This window comes from Notothenia rossii (assembly GCF_949606895.1).
Source record: "Notothenia rossii genome assembly, chromosome: 9".
Classification (NCBI taxonomy): domain Eukaryota; kingdom Metazoa; phylum Chordata; class Actinopteri; order Perciformes; family Nototheniidae; genus Notothenia; species Notothenia rossii.
The window spans coordinates 67777323-67800576 of NC_136907.1; the positions used below are offsets into that span (position 1 = coordinate 67777323).

General features: G+C 40.2%; 1 protein-coding gene across 2 annotated transcripts; it reads left to right on the forward strand.

The window, feature by feature from the left end:
• The first annotated feature begins 844 nt into the window (after positions 1 to 844).
• Positions 845 to 20865, forward strand: cables1 (Cdk5 and Abl enzyme substrate 1). 2 transcript variants are annotated; one of them, XM_079648545.1, is made up of 10 exons: positions 845 to 1714; positions 8764 to 8835; positions 8962 to 9054; positions 10077 to 10154; positions 13330 to 13432; positions 14773 to 14929; positions 15070 to 15173; positions 18013 to 18119; positions 18900 to 19107; positions 20300 to 20865. In XM_079648545.1, exons 1-10 carry the CDS (start codon positions 1155 to 1157, stop codon positions 20438 to 20440), a joined length of 1623 nt encoding a protein of 540 aa, XP_079504671.1. In that variant the 5' UTR covers positions 845 to 1154; the 3' UTR covers positions 20441 to 20865. The 2 variants fall into 2 exon arrangements, with proteins under 2 accessions (XP_079504671.1, XP_079504672.1); XM_079648546.1 differs by lacking the exon at positions 10077 to 10154 and having other exon boundaries at positions 852 to 1714.
• Positions 20866 to 23254: the final 2389 nt, after the last annotated feature.

Here is a 23254-nt window from a genome sequence, read left to right on the forward strand (position 1 = left end):
TGTAGCGTTTTGTGAACTGCTGTTGTGTTTTCTGAAATGCTGTAGCGTTTTGTGAAATGCTGTTGTGTTTTGTGAAATTCTGTGGTGTTTTCTGAAATGCTGTCGTGTTTTCTGAAATGCTGTCGTGTTTTCTGAAATGCTGTCGTGTTTTCTGAAATTCTGTAGCGTTTTGTCAAATGCTGTAGCGTTTTCTGAAACGCTGTGGCGTGTTCTAAAATGCTATGGTGTTTTGTGAAATGCTGCAGCATTTTTGTGAAATGCTGATGTGTTTTGTGAAATTCTGTGGTGTTTTCTGAAATGCTGTCGTGTTTTCTGAAATGCTGTCGTGTTTTGTGAAATGCTGTAGTGTTTTGTGAAATGCTGTGGTGTCTTGCACTTCAGGTTTGGCTGAGGGGTCTCAACGTTCACAGGACGTTGTACGAACCAGTTAAATGCGCCCTTGCATAAGTTATTGTGGTTGTGTCACCCAAAAACCTCTAGATGGCATATTTAATGGGGTTATTGGGGGAAAACAACACACGCATTGCATGTCAAGCAGAAAGATGGCGCAATTGCTGCAGAGATGCTGACTTGTACAGTTCAGAAAATGATCTATTTTCCCAAAACAAACTGAGCCAGCCAGGCCCTGTTCTGTCAGCAACCAGTGATCAATGTGCAAACCACTGCTCCTTGTTCTGCGGACTGACACACCAACAAGCAAGTTATTCACCATGCTGTCAAATTTGAAATGAGAAAAGCTTGAAAGTTTATTTTGTACAGTAGGAGGTTTTCCAAATTAATCAAAAACGTGAAAAGTAAGCATGAAGACGAATATAATGCAGGTCAGACGCCGGTCTTACATACACCGGTCTTACATACACCGTTTATGTTTGCGTAATATTGGCATACCCTGTCAGACGAGCCAGTGGAGCTTTCAGCAGTCAGGAAAAGGTAGAGAAAAAAAACACATGTATTCCTGACCGCCCATTGGTCCAAATTTTTCCTGTGCTGCCACAATACTGCACACACGTGACCTCCCTGTTTTCACCCAGTTAAGCGCATGTACTTAAAAGACAGGCCACTACCATTCACCAACACAAGCACGATTAACACTTTATTAATGTCGGCCAGGTAAGATCGCTCGCTGCGGGGACTCGGACCACTGGGAGCGGACCATGGCGGCTGCCACGAGCAGCAACACATCCACAGCCACGCTGCAGATCAAGCACTCCAGTATCGAGCATACGCGGAAACGCATAGACCCGAGGAGGAGGCAAGCGGCGTTGTCCTTTCTCAGCAACATTTCCCTGGATGGACGACCCGTGCAAGACGATGCAGACAATCAGAACGAGGAGGAGGACTCTCTTGACGCTAGGACTAGTCAGAGCCTGGTTTCTCCGGAGCGCACGGCGTACGGGGCTGCGGCTGCTGCGGCGGCTGCCTCCACGGCCGCCGAGGCGCTCGCTTTTGCAAACCAGGCTCTATTAGCTAACAGCCGGGGTAGTTTCGGGACGGGTCCCGCAGCTGCCCCGTTGGGTGCAGACTCGGAGGGCGACGCTTTCCTGCCCTCCACTTTCAGCTCGCCGTTCTCCGCGGTGCCAGTGTCGACTAGAGGGAGGCTGCAGACGTACACTCAGGGAATCCTACCTGCCCCATACTCGAGGCAAAACCCCCAGAACTACAACCTGGAGGGCGGACAGATAGCCAACTCTGCGATAGAGCTGCAGAGATCAAGGTAACCATGTCTGGTGTTTGAGAACATTTAGTACAGGGATGTCAAAGGTGGGAGCTTGTCTGCAGGATCTGCACAGTCAGGCTGTGCATTGATGTCATAGCAAGCAAACACAAACCTAACCATGTCACTAAAGGAATCATGATAAATGAATAGGAGCAATCAGTCCCCATGCACGATTGTTGAACTCACTTAGTCCTGCAGACACATTTCATTTGTTTTCACAATCCTGTTGCATAGGTCGATTATTAGCTCCAATAAGATACCACTGATAAACCCAATGGAGTTTATTTGTGTTTACATCTACAGACTACAGCACATTCTTGTTTCATATGTTACATTTTAGTAGATCTTCAGATTAAACACATAATGCACAACTTATTTTGAACTTCCAGTGTAAGTGTTTGTGTTTTGTTTCCACACAACCACATTACCAGGGCCCTGAATGAATGAACTGGGGCAATTTTTCTTTTTAGGTTTTGGAAAGATAGTGTTGTTCATCAGCAACACAGTCTCCCTGGATACAGTAATACAACGACCAGCTGTTTGTTTATTTACTGCATGCAGGTGTTCATTGGTCTGGATAAAGACATATGTGCAGTGTGATCAAAGGTCCAACAGCTGTGGAGCAGTAACCTGGTTTCCCAAGAGAAGGAACTCAGCAGTTTCTTTTTTTCCTATTGCAAACCTGCTCCAATGCTATAAAAGTCCTTAAATTATTATAAGTTAATGTAATTTCAAAACATATAGCACACCTGCAACCTTCATCTCCTCAGCGTGATGTTGACATCCTGTAATTCTACACCCCTTCAACTCCATAAACAACAAGGGCTTGCTGCTCCATGTGGATTTCTTTTATTTGCCCTGTCCATCTAATTTATTGTAACACTGTAGGCACATGGAGAGTTTTTGAGGGTCTCACCTCACAGCAGGACAGCTGTCAGTAACATTCGTCTCATGGTTCTCTCACTGTCAGAATATTCGGAGCCCCTCTCTTACCCAAATCCTCTCCTTCCTCTGGTGTCTCTGGCAGACTTTCTCAGGAAGATCTTTTTCGTGGTGAAACACTCAACAAGCATTTAGTTCCCCTTCCTGACCTCGTGGAAATTGCCCTGCCAAACTAACAGCTTCCGAATGTATTAATTTTTACTTTTTCATACTGAAAGAAGTGCACTAATTAGGTTATATTACACTAACGACACCATTAATTATTTACATTTGCAGTTTTTTTCTGAGACCGCAAAAATACCTCCCAATGCACAATCCGTTATATCCATTATTAATATGTAGCTTCACCACAATTTCGTTGCTGTTTTTGTTTTGTTTAGGAACATCTTCCTCAGCAGATGGTGTTTGCCCAGTTGTCATGGAGTTAAAGAGGTTTGAATGTCCATTTTCCAGAGCTCTTAAAGGACCTCCTGTTAATGTTGGCGTAAAAGTCAAGATCCTCAAGTGCTCAGAAAAATAGAAATGTGAAGATCTACAATTCTATGACAGCTGTGCACACTTCATCTGCAGAGAAAGATCATGTGATAAGATAAAATGCTCCAGAACAAATCCTAAAGTGACCTTTTGGTGAGATTGCTCTGTCAAGTTCTGTTTTCTAAGGTAAATAATTAACTTTTGGTTGAAGTAGGTATGAATGGTTTCAAATAGCATTATATTAATATATTCTAAGCAGAATCACATAAGAACTATCATCCTGTTTTTAATGAAACGTGGTGGACATTGAAGTGCCTTTTCAATTTTGGAGAGGCTCCACATTACAGGACAGACACACAGAATAATATTTACCTTCCTTTTAAGGCTTCTTGGCCTCAGCAGACGTCGGCATTGTCCGAGTGCCTTTTTAGTTATGTTTTATGTTAAATTGAAAAAGTGTTTTGTGCAACAAAAGAAGCCAAACTTAAAAATGTTAAACGCAAGCAGCTGTGCTTCAATGGTGTACAGTCAAAATCTGGCGAAACTACGGATTTACTCATAAACCTTTACATTCTATGCCTATAAGCTTTCAGTACTACAATACTGCATCCTTTTCAATATTTTCTGCTACTGACACATTTCAGTTGGTACCAAACTGAGCATTTAGGTTTAACACCTAGCCCTAAGCAAAGTGTTGCATATTGTCTCTACACAGCCATTGTATTGCTCAATCCGTTAATACATGAATTGGAGGATATACAAACAAAATGTATTCTAATGTTGCAATGTAAGCAACCTGTAGATGGAACGTGGCCATATTCCACCAGACGAGGGCCCTGCACAGTGCCTGGTTTGTTTTTTTGAGGGCAGCTGGTGGAAATGTGTCCAGAGGTCCCTGGCTGGGAGAGGCAGGATGCCCAGGCTTTCTGAGAAGCAGCCTGGCTCTCCGCTCTGTATTTTCTGTCCTCTACTTCCTCTCCCAGGGGCTTCAGAAACACACTCTCCCCTCAGACGTTTGGCCCTCAGTCCTGCTCCCATTCAGGAAGTCGAAGAGCCTTTGATGTGCTGCCAAAATAGACTTTCTGAGGCCAAAAGTGCCTTTGCCCATATCCTCATCAAAATCTAATGCATGCAAATGATGGATGATTTCATATTCATCTTTCCTTCCACTCCTCAGCCTTCATCCATCATGAATTAGCACGCTTAGAGCTGCAGATTTTAAATATAGCATTCTATTACCATCTGGTCTTGTCTGCCTTAGGTGTTAAGCAATTCTCATTTAATTCTTTCCCCCTTAAGACACATCCAGGTCTTCTTATGCCTCTTTTAGTTAACCGTTAGGTAGTGCCGAGATTATTTTTTCATGAGACTCCAGAGACTGACTGGAAAACAAGCAGTGTAACCCATTATAATGGTCCTGTGGAGTTTTGTGCCACCGAGTCACATACTTTTGGTTAGGAGGTTGATTGTTGTTCGCTGAGGTCATGGTTGGCAGGATTATAAAAGAATGCTTAATTTTCTAGTGTGTGCTGTCAACAAACACTCAGACAACCCCTTATGTCTTGACTGAAAAACCCACTTGAAGTGTAACACATGCTTGAGTAACAAGCATATGTTTTCGTCTTGCAGTTTGAAGTAAAACCCCTGAGGAAAGATGTCCTTAATATTGCTTGTTTCTCACCCTGTGTTCCCATTTCTTTAACTTCCTTTTAGCCCATGCATTTTTTCTACTCCTGGTGTGTTTGCAGGTCAGACAGGCTGAACGGCTGTGCTTTTCTTTATCAGAATAATCACATTTCCGTTTGCCCGGGCAGTATTTGTGTGAAGAAGGCCAGAACATTACATTTAATTCCACTCAGCGACTCTCCGGCAAATGGAAGACTATATCCTGTGGCACGCTGCCAACAGGGCGTACGTGTAAAACTGTTTAATCTGCACATCTAAATAGTCCACTTGAGTTGTATAGCTCATTGCATGGTACTGCTGGGTAGGATTATCAATGGCTTTTTGAAGCACTCTCATTGCAGGAGGATTTCATTGTGTTGGAGTGCATTGATTGCATTTATGAAACATGCTTAAGTTTAATCGCTTGAGGCTTCAATAGCAGAGATTGTTTGAGATGCTATGGTGTGCTTGCTGCTCCTTTGCTACTGATTTATACTGAGGTTTCTTTGAAGCTTCTGACCAGGCCTCGTTAATGTCAAACTGGGTAGAAACAGGCTGTTCTAACCATAGTTTGTAGGAGTTGGATCTGAGGTGAATGAGTGGCCTGGCTAGTGTTATTGTTTCCAGGATTTGTAGAGGCCTGGAAAACATACAGTATTTTGCATGAAAAACACGTCCCAATGCTGCTGTTGAGCCACAGTGGATGCCTGGATCAAAGTCCCCATGGTTCAGCTGTGTCCTCCTGAACTGGAAACATGCCCCTTGGCTAACTGATGAATGATTTTTTTGAAGATCAGTAACAATTCACAAAACATTGGCTTGGACAGAAATGACAAAACGTCACACAGAATGGAAACAGATGGCTTCAATAAGAGGTCTTTTATTCTTGGGCACACAATGTAACACTCTTTGCCGAGTTAAATGACAGGTTTGGATTTTTCTGTTTCTGTCAATCTTAATGCAATACTCATGCCTGTATGAAGGTTCAGAGATATTAGCCTTTAGGACTGACAAGCTGTTAAGTTATCACCGTAAGAGATGGGAGAAATCCAGTGTACATTCCTTCTTTGCTAAGTGGTGTGTGGCTTCAGCAGTCAAAGTTAGAGAAATCAAGCTATTTCAAAGCACTATGAAAGGCCATAACTAACTTAATTTGTCTAAATCAGACCTCTAGTGTCTTATACTGCCAACAGCGTTATTTAAGATGCAGAACAAGAGCTGTAGTTTCTGTCCTATTCTCTATTCACACTTAGGAGTGATCGCTTTAAGGCTTGTATGGAAGGTATGAACGAAAGGAATGATTACAGGTTACAAAACTATTTTTTGAGTAAGTGTATGAGTAAGATATTAAAAGTATCATGTTTCACCCCAAGGTTTTGGTTTTAAACATATCAATATACAGAAACTTGACTATTTTCCTATGACCTGAATTGTTCCAGAAGTTTCAGGGTTGAAGTGTCACGCCGTCACGAGGAACCTAGAAGTCAAGTCCTCTTATGGCGCATTTCCACTACAGCGCGGAGCTCGCTTTAAGCCGTTTTTGTTGCGTTTCCACCAGGTGTAGTTCCGGCTTGCGGGTACTATTTCACAGTTTTTCTGGACCCATAAAATCGAGGTTCTTTCCGGGCCAACAACCAGGCTGAGTCGGGCTGAGTATGCTAAACTAGCGAGCGAATCACTGGCAACTACAACAAAATGAACATATTTTACCGTGATTTAATTGTATCGGACACGTTTCAAAATAATGCCGAAGTAACAACATACTGACACCGGTTAGTAAAAACCATGAATTAATGCTTTGACAAGTCTGCAGACAGACGGCAGGCGAAAAACCTTTTTAAAATGCCTGTTGTCTAAATGGAGATCGGCTAAGCTAACGCAGTATATGCTCCGACCGTCCACACTCACAACAACGGCCTAGACAGACATAAATAAACCAGCGACTGTATTCACCATGACACAGACAGTCTGTGGTTTGTACTTGTTTAACTTTTGTCTAGTTTCTGAACAGATATGAGGAGCTGTGAGCTCTGAGGGCTAACAGCTAACGGCTGATGTTTTTTTTCTGTGGTTCTCATTGAAGATGACGTCACGGTTCCACCTACACTGCGTTACTATAGTTACTGCCCCAGCTACTAAACTGTAATGGAAACGCAGCATAAAGTGAGCCAGTCCTAACAAGGCCTAACGAGGCCTAGCCATACCGAGCGAGGCCGAGCGAGGCCCTGTGGTGAAAATGCGCCATTAGACTATCTGTGTCATCAGATCTTTATCCAGCCAAGCTATCTGCTCCATCAGAAGGGAGATCTAAGACCATAAATCACATGAAAGCACTTATGTGACTTTCAAGCAAAGGTCACAACCCCTTCATTATATTCAAGTGGACTATAACATGTTCTGTCCAATCCTTTTATCAGAGCTTAATGTTCCCCCTTCCAATTTATGATTATAGGGGTCATAATACAGAAGGTTAGCCAGTATAATGGCTCCCGGTTACTCGTCTGCTCGGTATGTTTCGTCATGTAAACACTTATCTCAGCCCCTCTCCTCCAGCATACACTGTTCACTTAGCTTGTGTTGGTTTAAACCCTGGGAGATCCTCAAGGCTGGAGTCATCTTTTGTTAATCTGTCCTCATGATCTGTTGTTTATTAACCAGCCACTCTGCTTAACACTCCGCTGTCTTTCTCCTCCTTTGGCTGAGATGCTCTTTAAAGAGGAAGGCAAGCTTCTGTTATCGTTCATGGCCATAGCATTATAACACTTGTAAATTATGAAAAGGATTGCGTACACCAAGATGATCTACAGTATGCATGTTGTGAACAGACATATGTTTAGACTCTTACTTGGCTTTTCCAACCCTGCTGCAAATGTATTTATTATTGACAGATCTCCTGTTGGGAAAATATGTCACAATTTAGTTATTTGACCATTAATTTGTTAATTTCCATTGCCTTTAAATGTGGCCACTTTGTAAGCTGATTAATGTGTTGGATTATGTTGTTATTCTGGGGCTGAATATAAAATTACAACCTAATTTTGGGACAGCTCAGGCATACTTAGCTGTCACATGTGGGTTTGTTTTTGGCAGCAGATCATATAAAAGGGTTTCTGCAGAATAAGTCATGAAACTAGTGTGAAATAAAGGCCATGTGTGACAACATGTGTTACACAAAGTGCTGGCCGAGCCTTATCCTCTTAGCAGCTCTGACACTGGAAAAACCTCTGTGATGAACGTAAGATTGAGGAGTGATGATTGACCACACAGGCACACAGTGCTGTCGATGGATGGTCCCAACTAAACCGTCCAAGACTGGCTTTTGTAAAATAATAACAGAACAGATTCGAGGCAGATCATAATTGAACTACTTTGTTTGACCTTTTGCTCAAAGGCCCTCAGTAACCACAGATATTTAGTTTTCCATGTCCTTGTGAAGAACCTCAACAATGACTGAATGCTAACCGAAATGTGGCTGTAACTTTTTAACTCAAAAAGTGCGTCATATCAAATGTTCACTAGTTGTGCAATGTGCTGGACGATGGCTTTTTCCACTTTCCATTGCTTTACACAAAAAGGTAAAAAGGAGATTTGGGTCTAAGCTCCCTCGAGTGTTTGTGTCTGCTAATACCCTGTTTTATTCTAAAAGCTAGGCTGGCTTTATTGTGTTAGAAAAATGTATTTGATTTTCGAGATCTATTCTTGCATTTTTTGTTATTGCTTTGCTGTGGAAAATAATTTGATTAAGTGTTGTGCCTTCTAATGAAATTGCTTTCCAATGGGCCAAGTGTCCATTTGCCTGTCAAAAAAGATCACAATAAGGTTTTATCAACATTATCTTTGCCAAATGTATTTTTTTTCTAAAAGCTGTTTTTTTGCATTAGAACAATTGGTCCTGTGTTTGGTGTCATGATGTTTCTTCATATCCCTCTGACTTTAAACCTTCCCTTTTGTCTGCCTGTTTCCAGACGAAGACTCATCTCCCAGCGCTCTTCACTTGAAACGCTAGAGGACATTGAGGAGAACGCTCCTCTTCGCAGGTAATAAACTGCACAGAAACAGCATTACCTTTTCCTCTGCTGCCCTCACTGTAATATATCCCAGTCACTGGCAAAGTGTCTCTGTGTTTTGAGGTCCTGATGTTTTGTGATTGTTTAACATTTTAGATGCCGGACCCTATCGGGTTCACCCCGACCAAAGAGCTTTAAGAAGATCCACTTCATAAAGAACATGAGGCAACATGATATACGCAATGGAAGGTATGAAGGCAAACAACGCTATCCGTTTAGTCAATACAAGTCCTCAGTGGATAATGGCAGGCTGCCCCAGTCAATGAACTGCAGTTTGGATGTTTCTCACATTACAGCCACATCGTAGGCAAGCAGGCCAGCTCCATTCACTTCATGTCATTCTGACTCATAAATAAGTCCATTCACACAGTATATTCAGATTTGAAACTTCATTTATTCACTGTTACAATGGTGAAATCACAAGATAAATCACATATCATTGTGTCACAGCAGGTTACATTAGCTTGCAGCAAATATACCTCTGAATCTAAATGAAATGGCATAGGTGTGTTACTGGGTTTGCTTTTAGTAACCCAAGGAAAAATGGTTGTTTAATCGAGGTCAGGAGACACGGAAAGTGTTCAATGTCATCATTGTCACATTCTTTGGATTTTCAATCTAATTCGGTTAGCCTTTTTTCAGAGTGTTTGTGAGTGTAGTTCTAGCGCGTTGTTTTTTTTTTGTAGTGTAGATAGTTTTAACAACAGTAGCTCTTGTTTAGAAAACAGTGTATATTTCTAAGTTCCTCCCGTTGAAATGATCGGATGTAGAGTAATTTTGTGCAGTATTTTCCAAACTTTTAAGAAGAACTTATTTGTTTATTAACTGAGATATGGTATAACACGCATGTTATTTATATCCAGTTGTAAGATTCATAGTGTCTGTGAGTTGCAGATATTAAAACAAATAATTTACATATCTTACTTGAAATTCTCTGACTCGATACTTTATAAATGTTTCCACTAGTAGAACACAGTTTAATATAAAGATAGCATATGCTAACTAAAGGTATCTTACACAAAAATGCATCATGATTGCCTCAACCACTGACTACATGTCCCACATTTCTACAAACCAACACACACTCACTCTGAAGTTTGCAGCTCATTCTCTTCATTCTAATTTTTACTGCACACTCGCTCCAACTTTAATCTGTGGATCTTGTCAGATAGATATTGATCAGCTTTTTTTTAACATTTTTGTTTTTATAGGATAGTCCTAATCAGTGGCAGAAGATCCTTCTATAGTGTTTTTTCTGTCCTGCCATATCGAGATTGTAGCCAAGCAGGGTATGTATCCTACAGCATGCCGAACTTTGTAACCTCCTCCGGCCTGTGCCGCCTCTTTCCCTTTTTTTTTTTCTCCCATCGCTTTTTCTGTGGATGTACTCTCCTCTGAATGGTGCATACATGGCTAAGGGTTGGTTTTGGTGGATGCATTTTGCCATTACCGTCTGATAAATAAATAAACAGTGGGCTGAAATGGGCTTCAAAGGCGTAATTTCCTTTATATCTAGACTATGTTGTTGCTCTGTGCTTAATGCTTGTATTGCTTTTTCCCATAATGGCTCTGGTGGCGTTAAGCCATTCTTCCCTTTTTGTTCAATCAACCCATTTTTGTCTGTTAAAACCGCTGCTGGCTTTGCTCTTCAGACTCACCTTTTGCAGGTTACTGTTCTTCTTATATTTAGAAACTATAGCTCTTAAACGTTTTTCATGTGTTCGTTGATCTTATTACCGTTTTGCTGGCAGATGCAGTTGCTTCTTGATTTTTAATTAACACATTTTGCCTTGTTTAAGAGCTTAAATGTATTAGTGCTGACCCAGAAAACGTATACGCTTAACTGTAGGTGTTTTATGGCTGGCTTGCATGGGGATAGCTCTGGTATGACCTTGGCTCCTAGACCTCCAGTTCACATGAAATGGTGTGTTTGGGCGGAAGTGAAAGTGACATCGGAGATATAAACACCAGTGAAAACAATGCACAGAAAGAAAAGCTCCACACCGGTGCTAAGTGAAGAGCACAGAAAGCTCTATCCATATAAAGCCAGCCAATCAGTGCCAGGTCGGTGGTTAATTAACCTCCAGGGTTATCCAATATACACATCTGGCTGCTCATTGCTGTTAATCGACAGTTAACAGTTAGGCTTTTGCTGCCTCAGTTAAAGTGTTGTAACTGCAAAACAACATTTTATGAGACGACTGGGCCCAAAATTGCTGATCGCATGTAGTTGTTTCCTTCTGTCTCTCTGTCTTTAACTTCTGCCTCATGTACAAAATTGCCAATTTTGCAGTTCAGCCCTACTTTTGGGGACGTAACATGGAGACAATTATCCTATAGTTCCAACATTAAATAATTTAATACAGAGGAATGGAATTTCGGGAAACTCTCATTTGCTTTCTTACCAAAGGTTAGAGGAAAAGATTAACATTCTTGTATCTGTCTGTTAAATATGAGACTACTGCCAGGATATGGCTTGCTGAGTTGAACATGCATACTGGAAGCAGGGGGCAATAACTAGCTTAGCTTTGGTTTTATTTGAGGAAGTAAATGGGGGGATTATTATGGAGGGTTGAAGTGACTTCTTTCACAATGATTAAGTTAAGTTACTGCTCTTAACAAAAAAAGCCAGGCTAGCTGTTGTCCCCCTGTTTTAAGTCTTAATGCTGAAATATGCTAACAGATATTAGCATTTAACATGCTTAGGCTATGGCTATGAGATTTGTGAGTATTAATCTTTTAATCCAATTGTCAGTAAGAAAGCAAATAGGTATGCTTTTCCAAGATCTCAAACTATTCCATTAAAAAAAGAAAAACATGAAACTTTGCAGACTAAGGCTGTTTGATTGGTCGTCTGTTTATGGGGCGTTACTGTCTCCTGACACCCATAAGGTTCTGGGTTCAAACCCCGCTAGAGTCCACCGTGGCTTTTCTGACTCTGCATGTTCCCCCTGTGCTGGCATGGGCTTCCTCATATTTTTTCAGTTTATCTGACCCTAAAATACATGCATGTTAGGTAATGCTCCTGGCATTGAATTATAGAAAAGTTGGCTTACTGGGTAAAAAGTTAGATGGGTCAAAGGCAGAGGACTAAATTCCTCACAGGGATTAATAAAGTATAACTGTGTGAAACTTGGACAAGACTGCCGTGGAATATTATTACAAGCCAATATTAAACTGTTTATTTGAGTTGTAAAGCATTCAGTAGTAAAGTGGCCAGCAAGGGTCAAGATACTTTCAGTATTGTTAATATTAAGGCTTAATTTGCTTTATCCTAGATTTAGAATAATGTTGTAGGGCATTATTAACAATTTGCATATATTATAACACTACTAACATTCAGGTATTTGCCAGTGATTCCTATCCATGAATGTCGGCTTTTCTTGTAATTTCCTTTTAATTTCTAATTACTTTCAGCAATTATTTTCTGGATCGCCTCTTAGAAAAGCTCTTCTCCTAGAAAGCTTTCTGTCTCGTATGTTTCCCCCTTTTTATTTAATCTCCACTCTTCTGTCGGACGTCTGCTGCCTGGGGATCTTTGTGTCTATGATGCATCTGTCAACATTGTGTCCTGACGTGCATGTCTGCCAAATAACACTGTTTTCATTTATAACAGATTTGCCCCGCATGTCATCAAAACACTGGGGGAGTCATGTGAAGTCCCTCTCTGTCATTTCTTCTATTTATCTGGGCAGACAATTTTAACCGAAAGCATGACTGAGCTAGGGAAGATAAGGGAGGAGTAGAAAAACAAGACTGTTACGATTTGCTGTCTGCTCACATTCTGAAATGTCATGTAAGAATATTAGGTTATAAAAAGGCTTAAGTTAATATTACAGAAATGCAAGGTAATATTTGTCCGCACATATATTTTCGCTTTGACGTAAAAGCAAGTCCAAGAGACTTTTTAGGCCCATATAGTTTGAAAACAAAGTGATCATCAAGTGAAGTTATATCATAGCATGTTAAATCATGTCGATAACCAATGTCTACTTTAATTAGTATATTTACTATTATTTCCCCATGGTTTTAATTGTCCAAGTTCACCCCAGTCTATATGTATATATCAGCAGCAGACATTAAATGCAAATAAATATTCAGCTCATATAAAATGTGTGCAGTTGTGGGCTCTCCACTGTTTGCTCCACTGACACACTTTATTCTCCAGCAGCTTTGTACTCCAGCAGAGCCTTTGACCTCCTGCAGATTTCTTACAGCAGTACTGCATATTAAGCATTAATGAGGCAGCAGCTGACTCTGAAGACATCGGCCTGCTAGAAACAAATGCACCAAACGACATAATTATAAAACCTAGTCCAGCTGATGAGCGCAGATCTATACAGATGTGGAGGTAGGCTAGAACAGGCATCAGTAAGAAGGTTAAGGAAAGTGGAGAAAGAGAGTCAAACGAAGCTGTGAGGTTTATTTGTTCAGTGAAAGATCTAAAGGTCTTGTGCTCATTAGGGATGTGAAGCTGGAAGGAGGAGGGCGTCAGCGTCACCCGTCAGGAGGCGCCAAGGAGATGCTGATCGGACTGGAGGGAGTGGAGCTAGGAGCGGATGGAAAGGTGAGCTGAAATATGCTAAACTTACTGTAACCATTTAGGAAAATCTGATTGACACAGTAAAAAAACATATTGTTAAGGTGTTTAATGTTCTACTGCACAGTACAACTGCATGTAATTCAGAGTATAATTAGTAGCAGTTTTGACACATTCAGTTTTTCTAGATAAAAACAAAGTTAAACTGAGCCAGCACTGAGAGGTGATGGAAAAACTAAATAGCTTTTTAGCTCCTTTATGGAAAACACATGATCATTAATCACTAAATGTTATTAAAAGGAGAATATTGTGCACATCCAATAAGGAATAAAAACATCAGAAAGGGCCAATTATAATAATTATAAATATAGCCTAGAATGATACTAGGCAATGCCAATTATAATAATTATATAATATATATATAATATAATAATTCAGCCACATTATTTGCAGTTTTAATACACAGCTGTTTTTTTCAAGTACTGCCTTTTCAAACCAAGAGTATTTATTTGTGATTCATATTAAAAGGACCTCAACACAGTTCTTAGCATTCTTGAACTAGGCTTTTTTTAAAGCAGCATTTGGAAATTTCTTAGCCTGAATCCCCTAGTGCACATGCGTCAAACTCGAGGCCCGGGGGCCAAATCAGGCCCTTAGTGGATTTAATTTCGGCCCGTAGGATAATTTCTAATTACTATTAGATCTGGACCGCCGGTATATTGCACGCACACCTTCACTCCATCCTGAGGGTTTCCTCAGCTCAGAGCCTGAGCCCAAACATTGATGAACTTGCACCCGAGATGAGATGCCAAGTATCTGGCTTGAACTATCATCACAGAGCAGCACACTGAGTTTACAAGGATGTTTCCTTCTGCACTTTTGTTCTTGAGACAACAGAGTAGGTTTGGTTTTTCTTTGTGGGAAATAGTTTTTTTGAAGCTGTTGGAAAAATGTAATCATAAGAAGTGACTCCGGAAAAGCTGCAGATAGAGCCATAAGAAATTAATGCAACTGATTATGTAATGTTTAATGTTGTTTTTATTGGCAATAATTTAAGCTTTGTTAGTTCCAGGTTTAATATGTGCAATAAGTTCATTCAATAAACATTGAACCAGTCCGGCCCTCGACTAGTACCGATTTTTTCATTTTGGCCCACTGTGTATTTGAGTTTGACACCCCTGCCCTAGTGTGTTCCAGTCCAGCCAACCTTTAATTTTATTCATACAACCTGTGCTTCTCCTGCTTTGACAAAATGCTGCTGTGAAAAAAAAGTGAAACACCTCAGATAACCTGTCAGATTAAAAGAGGACAATAAGGGCATATAATGTTTAGGCCTTTGGAAATAATAACTTCCCCTGTGTCTGCAGACTGTGTCCTACACCCAGTTCCTGTATCCCACTAATGCGCTGGGTGGTCGTAGGAACACCATCGACTCCACCTCGTCCTTCTCTGCGTCTCGTAACGCCAGCCATAGAAGCCTCAGTTTGGGCCGAGCCAACAGCAACCAGAGCAGCGTAGACACAGGTCAGTCCAACAAGTACTCAACTCATCCATTATGAATGTGGCATATGACTCACACTCTGTTGTTTTTTTTCTCCATTATCCAGTGTTTATTTGACTGACATCTGCCTCTACTTTTGTTGTTGTGTTTGTGCCTGTATCAGGGAATGATTTGGGGGAATTTCGTGAGTACGATCCCAACCTGCTAGATGACCCGCAGTGGCCTTGTGGAAAACACAAGAGGGTCCTCATCTTCCCCTCATACATGGTGAGAAAACACTCTTCACTGTGTCTAAGAACACATCACCAGCACCAGGAACAACAAATACTACAGCAACGTTTCCTCTTGAGACCAGAATGGAAAGGTTATTTTTGTTCGGGACATAATTCCCTGAAATAGACCCACCTCTGTTGTTGGTGAAATGTTCCAGGATATCCCATAGTTAATGTTTTTTTTCAATGGTTATTTGTGTCATTAAGGACAGTTTGTGCTCAGTTTTCCCACCACTAGCAGGAAAGATAACACACCGGAAATATGTGTCTGCCTCAACAGTTTCTCAAAAAAACTCAATTATATCAGCTGTTTTTGAGAAGAAGCCAGGAGAACGTTTCACTTTTAATCAGCAAGGTCACTGGGCCAAACTCTCTCCCACCTTCAGGGTCCTGAATGAATGGAAATGCTTTATCCTCTACTATAGTGAGCAGCAGATATTAAGTAGCCACCGGAGCAACAATGAGTGTAGCGATTGTATCTGAGCCCTAATCACTCTCGCTCTTTTCCGGAAAAGAACGGATGTTTTATTGTGGATGGGAAACAGGGAAAAAAAACCTGACTAGACTCCCACCTCATTCTTTCCTCAGCTCTGTTTTTGTTACGCAGACTGGCAGAGTACACAACAGGGACTGACACAGTTGAAATGTTAAGTCAAGGCCAGGCTATGTGTTTTTTTCTTCTCCTTTTCCCTCCAATTACAAAACCAAGCGTCTCAAACAATGGCTTTTGTGTTTACTAAAGGAACCGAACCATCACATCAGTATTCTGCTGGTTGAGCACAGGCTACTTAAAGAGCATGACTATCTAACTGCACTTTCAAACTATGCATAACAATAGTTTTTAGGCTCTGTGTTCAATTCAGGAAATGTGTATCACCTGGAATATTATTAGAAAGCAAGGAAAGTCTCACTTAAGTCATTTGAAATAAAAACATTGTTGTTGCTTTGTAATATGTGTAGTGTAAACTTATCGTCAGGGTAAGACATGGTATAATTATATGTCTTTATGTGTTGAAATAAGTGTAAAACATGGTCATAGTGGAATATTTCTGTCACGCAAAGTCAATGTTTAGCTTTGCTTCATTTCTCGCGGCTTCAAACATCGATCGGCATTTCATCTTCATCACGGTTCATGATCAGTAGCGTGGTGTTCAGGGTGGATTCTTCACACTTCATATGGTGCCTACATATTGAGTGTCATCTTTGTTATTAGCACCTTTGTATTTGTGACAAGGAAAGCAAGCAATGTCTTACATTTTTTTAAGCTGGTACCAAAACAGTTTACTTCTAGTCATTTTAGTTTTACAACAAGATAATGTATTCAGTCTGGAAACTCAGTGACATTGCTACAGCAAAGTTTGGCTATTAAAGAAACACATACCGAACAATCCAATATTTAGTTTTTAAACTTGAGTTTTAAAGATGATATAAATCTACAAAACATAAGTGCAATACAGTTAAATGTTATTGCAGTAATACTTGTGATAGCATGTGTAAAAAAGGCTTTCGGTATGCATGTATGTGTGAGGGTAAGTAAATAAATAAACAAAACAAGTCAAATGAAGTGGTTTAGATAATGTTCTTAGATCTTAGCAATTCAATTGGTGATTGTTGTTATTACAAAGCGGATTGATGGCCTAGTTGACTGATTATGACATGGGTCTTATTTCTATCAGCATTATCCTGCACATCTAGCAGTTAGGCTTCTTGCTTTTTCCCCCTCTAGAACATCTTTAATTGAAGTTGCAGATAAACTCTCAGCCCCTCATTTTACTGTCTTAAGGGGATCATTTGGATGTTACAAACTATCTCTACCAGCGAATCCAGTGTTCTTTCGATGTCAAATTACCATTTCAATGTAGTCTGGTGGCTATAAAAAGAGTGCATATATAATTCAGTGTCTAAAAGAGTTGTCTCAAAGGTAAAGTGGTGAAACAATTCTAATGAAGCGTACACTTCAAGTGATTGATTTGTTTAGGTTGTCTTTTTTGACCAAAATCAGTTTTCTGATACGCTCACTGTGGTCCTACCACCCGCTATCTACTGTAGGGAATATACTGTAGTACTGTGCCACTTAAGATCCACTTAAAATACCCAAACTACTCCTTTAAATGTGACTCACCCTCCTTCTACTCATGTTATAACATGCACCAAAGCTTGTTTATTGGAAACCTGATGAAGGCATGGAAAGCTTTGGTCAGAAATCAAGCATGTCTTGTGCCCACAGGAAGAGGCAGGCGATAGCCTTTGTTATTCTTATCCTCTGCAAATACTTTGAAAAGATCCAAACCAACAATATTTTTCAACGCTTCACTGAACACATAAAGCTCTGTTATTTGCTTTAACACAGAGACACTGAAGTAAATTATTATTTAGCTGAGGACTGTTTTCAACGGCGGATTGATACATATTTGGTGTGCTAATGAGTGTTTACAGCAGCATGATAGCGCATGTAGTATTTACGGTAAATCCACCACAGTGCCCATGTTCATTGTAGTGAAGGATTATGTCACCCACGGCAACAGTGTGGTTTATTGGTGTGTTTGGACGACAATGGCGCTCTATGTCACAGAAGAAGACGTGATATATCAGGCTTTGGATTCACACAGTGGGATGTGTGTTAGTGGGATCGGTTCGTTGTTGGCTCTGGTCTTTTCACTGGATTTGTGAAGAAAGATATAGAGTATCAGCAGACGTATCTTTAAAGTGACACGGGTAACACCAGCTCTTATTGTGAGACCGTGGAATCCAACACTAGTGTGTGAGGATCCAGTCACTCTGCCCAGTGCTGAACGCGTGGTCATCGTGACACCACCTCTGGTTTTTCTTTTCAGACTACGGTCATTGAATACGTCAAACCCTCTGACCTCAAGAAGGACATGAACGAAACCTTCAAGGAGAAGTTCCCCCACATAAGGCTTACCCTCAGCAAGATTAGGAGGTAAAAACCTACAGAAATGCATAACATGTGTCATATTAAGTGTTTAACTCTACAATGCCCTGTTATTTTTCCTTTCCTTTTATATTCATTTTTTATTTATTTGTTTATTCCACACATGGCAGTTGTGGCGGCTCAATTTCCAGTTCAGTTTGGGTCGCCGAGAGGCTAAGCTTGGCTATAAACTGTGATGCCTTTTTCTAAGAGAAAGTCCACGCTGAAGCAAGATAGTTTTAGGATATTTAATAAACAAAATCAAAACACAGTAACTGTGGACAAAACGGTCAACAGAAAAAATGACAGCACAAGCTCACCTTCTGTCATCCGCACTCGACATGAAACAGGTGACTTATATAGACAAACCAGAGCCATGTGACAATTAATGGAAGTGCTCAACAAACAAATAAAAGTGACGTAAACAAATAATGATAATAATACAAATAATGAACTTGGGCTAAGTAGCATTATGGCACCTACAGCAGTTATTTTAAAACAAAACCTGTACACTTATACTGTTTTTTAAACATTATTTATAGTGCATGGTGGAAAGGAGCAGGGAGAAAAACATCTTATTTTACCTGCCCCTTCTTTAAAAAAAATAACCATAAAAAAGTTAAATAAAAGCAATATTCTTTCAGTCACAGTTGCTTACAAATACTGAAACATAAAACCAGAACACAATCAAAAGTCAACTTCATACTGTCTAATTACGCTTTCTGTATCAACTTATTGATTGGCTTCTTTTTTTTTTTTTCATCTCCCCCTTTTATCTCCTCCCGGCAGCTTGAAAAGGGAGATCAAAAAGTTGGCCCAGGATGAATGTGGTTATGAGGAACCAACGGTGGCCATGGCTTTCGTCTACTTTGAGAAACTGGTGCTTCACGGCAAACTGAACAAGCAGAATCGTAAACTGTGCGCTGGAGCTTGTGTCCTACTGGCGGCCAAGATTGGCGGCGATCTCAAGAAACACGAGGTCAAGCACCTGATAGACGTAAGTTCCTTTGCTAACACTCATCATTTTTTTAATGTTTATTTTTCCTTATGTTGCACCAGGTTTAATATTCGCATCACTCAAATTCTCATTTTCAAAATCACAGGTCAATAAGCGTGAAAATGGTCTGCAGTGGAAATTGATTTTTCGATTGATTTTTCCACTGGTGGCAGAGGTTCAACAGCTGATTAATCAAAACATGGACTAGATACCACAAGGGATATGTGTAGATTACCAGGGACTGACTTTTTAATTGTCAGGTTTCAACAAATATAAGACTGAAGAAATTGCGTCCAGATCACAAAAAACTGTTATAGAGGTCACACGGTTATTTGTTGATAGGATAGAGTTAAGCCATAATGCATTAAAACAATGATGAGAAAAAAAATGACAGTCAGGCGAAAATAAGTATTACAGTCTCAGTCAGAAATAAGAGGATTACGTGTTGACATAACCTTTTAATACCATCAAAGCTGACCTTCAGAGTTCGGTCCTGTTTTTACGTAAACGCTTATTCTGATGTTGCTAACAGGGTGTCTTTCAAATCCCATAATTGGAGGGCTGCCTTTTTTTGTCTCGAGACTCGCTGGATCTGAAACCTTTGTTCTGTTATTGCTCTACCGTCATCCTCTCTAAAAAGATCCCTATCCCTATCTTTAACGGAGAATCTACGCAGAAATGTAGCTGAACCGATCAGTGAACCAGAATCCACAGCAGGCCTGCATCTAAGAAAAAACAAAAGTGTCTCTAAGCTTAAAAAAGTTAAAACTGAAATTCCCTTTAGGCTACCTCTAATTTAAATCACAGTTTTTCTCAAGTCTCAGGGAGCGCCTGAGCTAACCTTGAAACACTGAGTTATTTTGACTCTAGAAAGCTCCTTTCATAACATCAAAAGACATGAGAAAGGCTGAGTAGTACTTCTTATGAATTGTAAACAGTGTTTCATCTGTAAAATCCCTTTTTTCAAAGAAAGCTTTTATAGTGGCAGATGTGTTCCCCTTTAAGTCAGTGCTTTAGAATGGCCAACACAACCAGCTTTGTATTGTCTATTAATTTCAACTGTAGTCTGACAACTTTCCAAACAGGCAACGTCTACCATGCCAGGCCTCATGAAATGCTGTGGGTGTAGTAAAGAAGCTATTAGAAATGCAGCATTGTATATCTATTATTTAACTCTCTTTTTCTCTGGCAGAAACTGGAAGAGAGGTTCAGAGTGAACCGCAGAGAGCTGATAGCCTTCGAGTTCCCGGTGCTGGTGGCGTTGGAGTTCAACCTGCAGCTGCCAGAAAACGAGATCATGCCTCACTACAGACGCCTGCTGCAGACCTCCTAGCATTAGTGAACCATCAGGAGGACGCCCAGCTCCTTCTGATCCTCTGCTTCCCACGGTATCCATCCCCCATCCTCCATCCTCTCTCTTTGCCACGTCTGACGGCTCCGAGGTTCAGCCGGCTGTCACTCACCTTCAGCCGGCTGTCACTCACCTGCGGCCGACAACTGTCCTCCCTCTCAGGAGATCTGAAATCAGCCAAAGGGACACATTTTCTAAAACGTTCCTCCCTTGTTTGACTTTATTCATCTTCACCACACAGACTTCTGACAGAAATTGTTCAACCGTCTGCGAACAGGTTGTTTGCATGTTTTAACGTCTTCATATTCACTTTGTATATTTCAAAGCTCTCTTGTTGATTAAGAGAGCCTTTTTTGTTTGAATCTGATGGGGACATTGTTGACAGTTAAAGCAACCAATGATTGTAACATTTGGTCATCTCTTTTCATTAATCTTCTCCATGTAAACTCCGGTATGATTGGTTGCCTCTTGACTTGCATAAAATCTAAACAAAAGCCTTTTAAGCGGCTGGTTTTGGCTGGACTTCCTCCGAGTGACTCGTGTTTTTCGCAAGTAATCATCTTAAAGTGCACTTTTTTAATATTGCGAGACATAGAGGGAAGAGAGGCTGTTTTAATGAGCTTGAACTAACCCTGGAAAATAAGCTGTGTTCATAAACACCACTCACAAGTCATTTGAAATAACGTTTTGGATTATTTATCTCTTATGGATTGTTCACCATTTTCTATCTGCACGAAAAGTATTGATTGTTTGCATACAGGTCCTTGCAGACAAGATGGGACTTCCTATTTTCACTGAAGTATTCCATTGATTTTCTACCATTCCTTTCATTTTCTACCATTCCATTCATTTTATATCAAATGCTTGCTATGGACTTAATGAGACAAGACCCACTTTTATCAGTGTTGAGTTTCCTGTGCTCTATGTTAGAGTATATTGCTAGCACATTTACAGTGCTATAACGGGGTCAGGAAGGCAGGTTTGAAGAGGTTGTTCATGAGTGCAAAAATGCCATTAAACAGTGATCAGGATTAGCAGCAGATTGGCCACGTGGTGCTCTGGTATTGAGAGTCAATTACTTTACCTGGACTGAAACCCTGTGCAAGTAATCCTCCGTCCTGCTGAAGTGTACTTCAGGCTTCAAGGACACTTTATTTGTCCTGATTCCTGATCTCTGAGGCGGAGGAACATCTTAACAAGATCCTGACTGGAATCAATGAGGGATCCAACATTTTCATATCACTCGAATCAGAGTTTGCTGATTTGGAAATAACATTTTAGAAACAACAAATAATCTAACTAATTATAGTATAGTTACATTCATTCGGCATGTATCTCAAGTTGATTTCAGCTTCTTTATATTAGCTTAAAATAGTTTAACAAAATACCACAGAGTATTGAGGAAAAAGGTATTTCATGCTGCTCCAAGTATTGACGATATGAGTTAACATGATCACAATATCAAAACAAATTGTAATGAGAAAAGCATGGTGATTAAAGGTCAAAAAATGCTGAGCTTATTTCTGTTTGCAAGCCCAAAGAGTTCGCTATGAGATGCACACTGAAGACTCTGTGAGGAAAGACTGGTGGGCAACTCTTATTTCCTGTGTATGTTTGTAAATAAATTGCTTTGCTTGTTCAATCAAAAAAAGACTCTGGCATGTTTTTACTTGAATAGAAATTACACTTTTTGCATCATTGCCCCCTCCCCAGGTCTAGTTCCTTTAACTCTTTATACAGCATACAGAATCTTGTTTCTCTTTAATGTCAAGTGAAGCACTTAACAGGTAAAAAGCATGTTTTGCTGCGTTATTAAAAATGTGGTTTGTTGTACATGTAACCACACCCAACATGTCAGAGGTCCTGGAGTTCACCTGTGGGTGTGGTTTTGTTTCTTCGAGGTCGTTGTGACATAACTCTTGCAACTGTCATCCGATTTTGAATATAATGTTTCTAAACTCTGATTGGTGCAACCAATATGTGATGTAATACTTTACAGTCAAGGCCTGCCCGCTTCACTTCTTTGAAAAGATCCTCAGCCAAAATCCTAGCTATAGAAATCTCTCGTGAATTAACACTTTTTTGGCAGAGAAGTTATTGTTGTGAAACCAACACCCATAGAAAGGGCCTGATTGAGAAAGAAATGTTGGAGGATCTTCTAATATCTTTCCAAAATCCATTGTGCAATGAATGTGTGGGATGATAAGATTTACAGTGAAGACAGACTTACCTAAGATAATTGGGCTTATTTTCACAAAGGTTTGTTACATAAGAATATCCTTGGTTACTGTGGGAACATTTCCCCCAGACTCGCCTGTTCAGGCTAGTTTTTAAGCGTTTTGCAGCTTCCCTTGCGGCTGAACCATCGTTACAATAAATCTGCCAGACTGAGACTCTCGAGTGCCTCCCTGAAGATTTCTCCAACTGCTGCTCTGTGAACTTGAGCCCATTTTACAGAGCATGTCGAAGTCAAATTGCATACATGTTACATTTATCACATTTTGACATGGGCTGCACTAATGGCATTCTTTAAATATGAGCTCATGCCTTCTTTTTTTTTTCCGTCTAAACTAAGTGTGCGTGCATATTTTCAAAACACTGTTTGATGCCCTGCAATTATAACAAAGCTAATAATTAACATTTACTCATTGCTGTAGGCGTGTAAGTAGCATTTTCATCATTTGTTTAATGTCCCTATTAAAAAAAAACATACATCAAGAAATATACTGTATATGAAGAAGCAGTTCTTAGTGACTTTTTGAGACAGGCTTTGCACAATAAGCCCTGTTTCTTTTA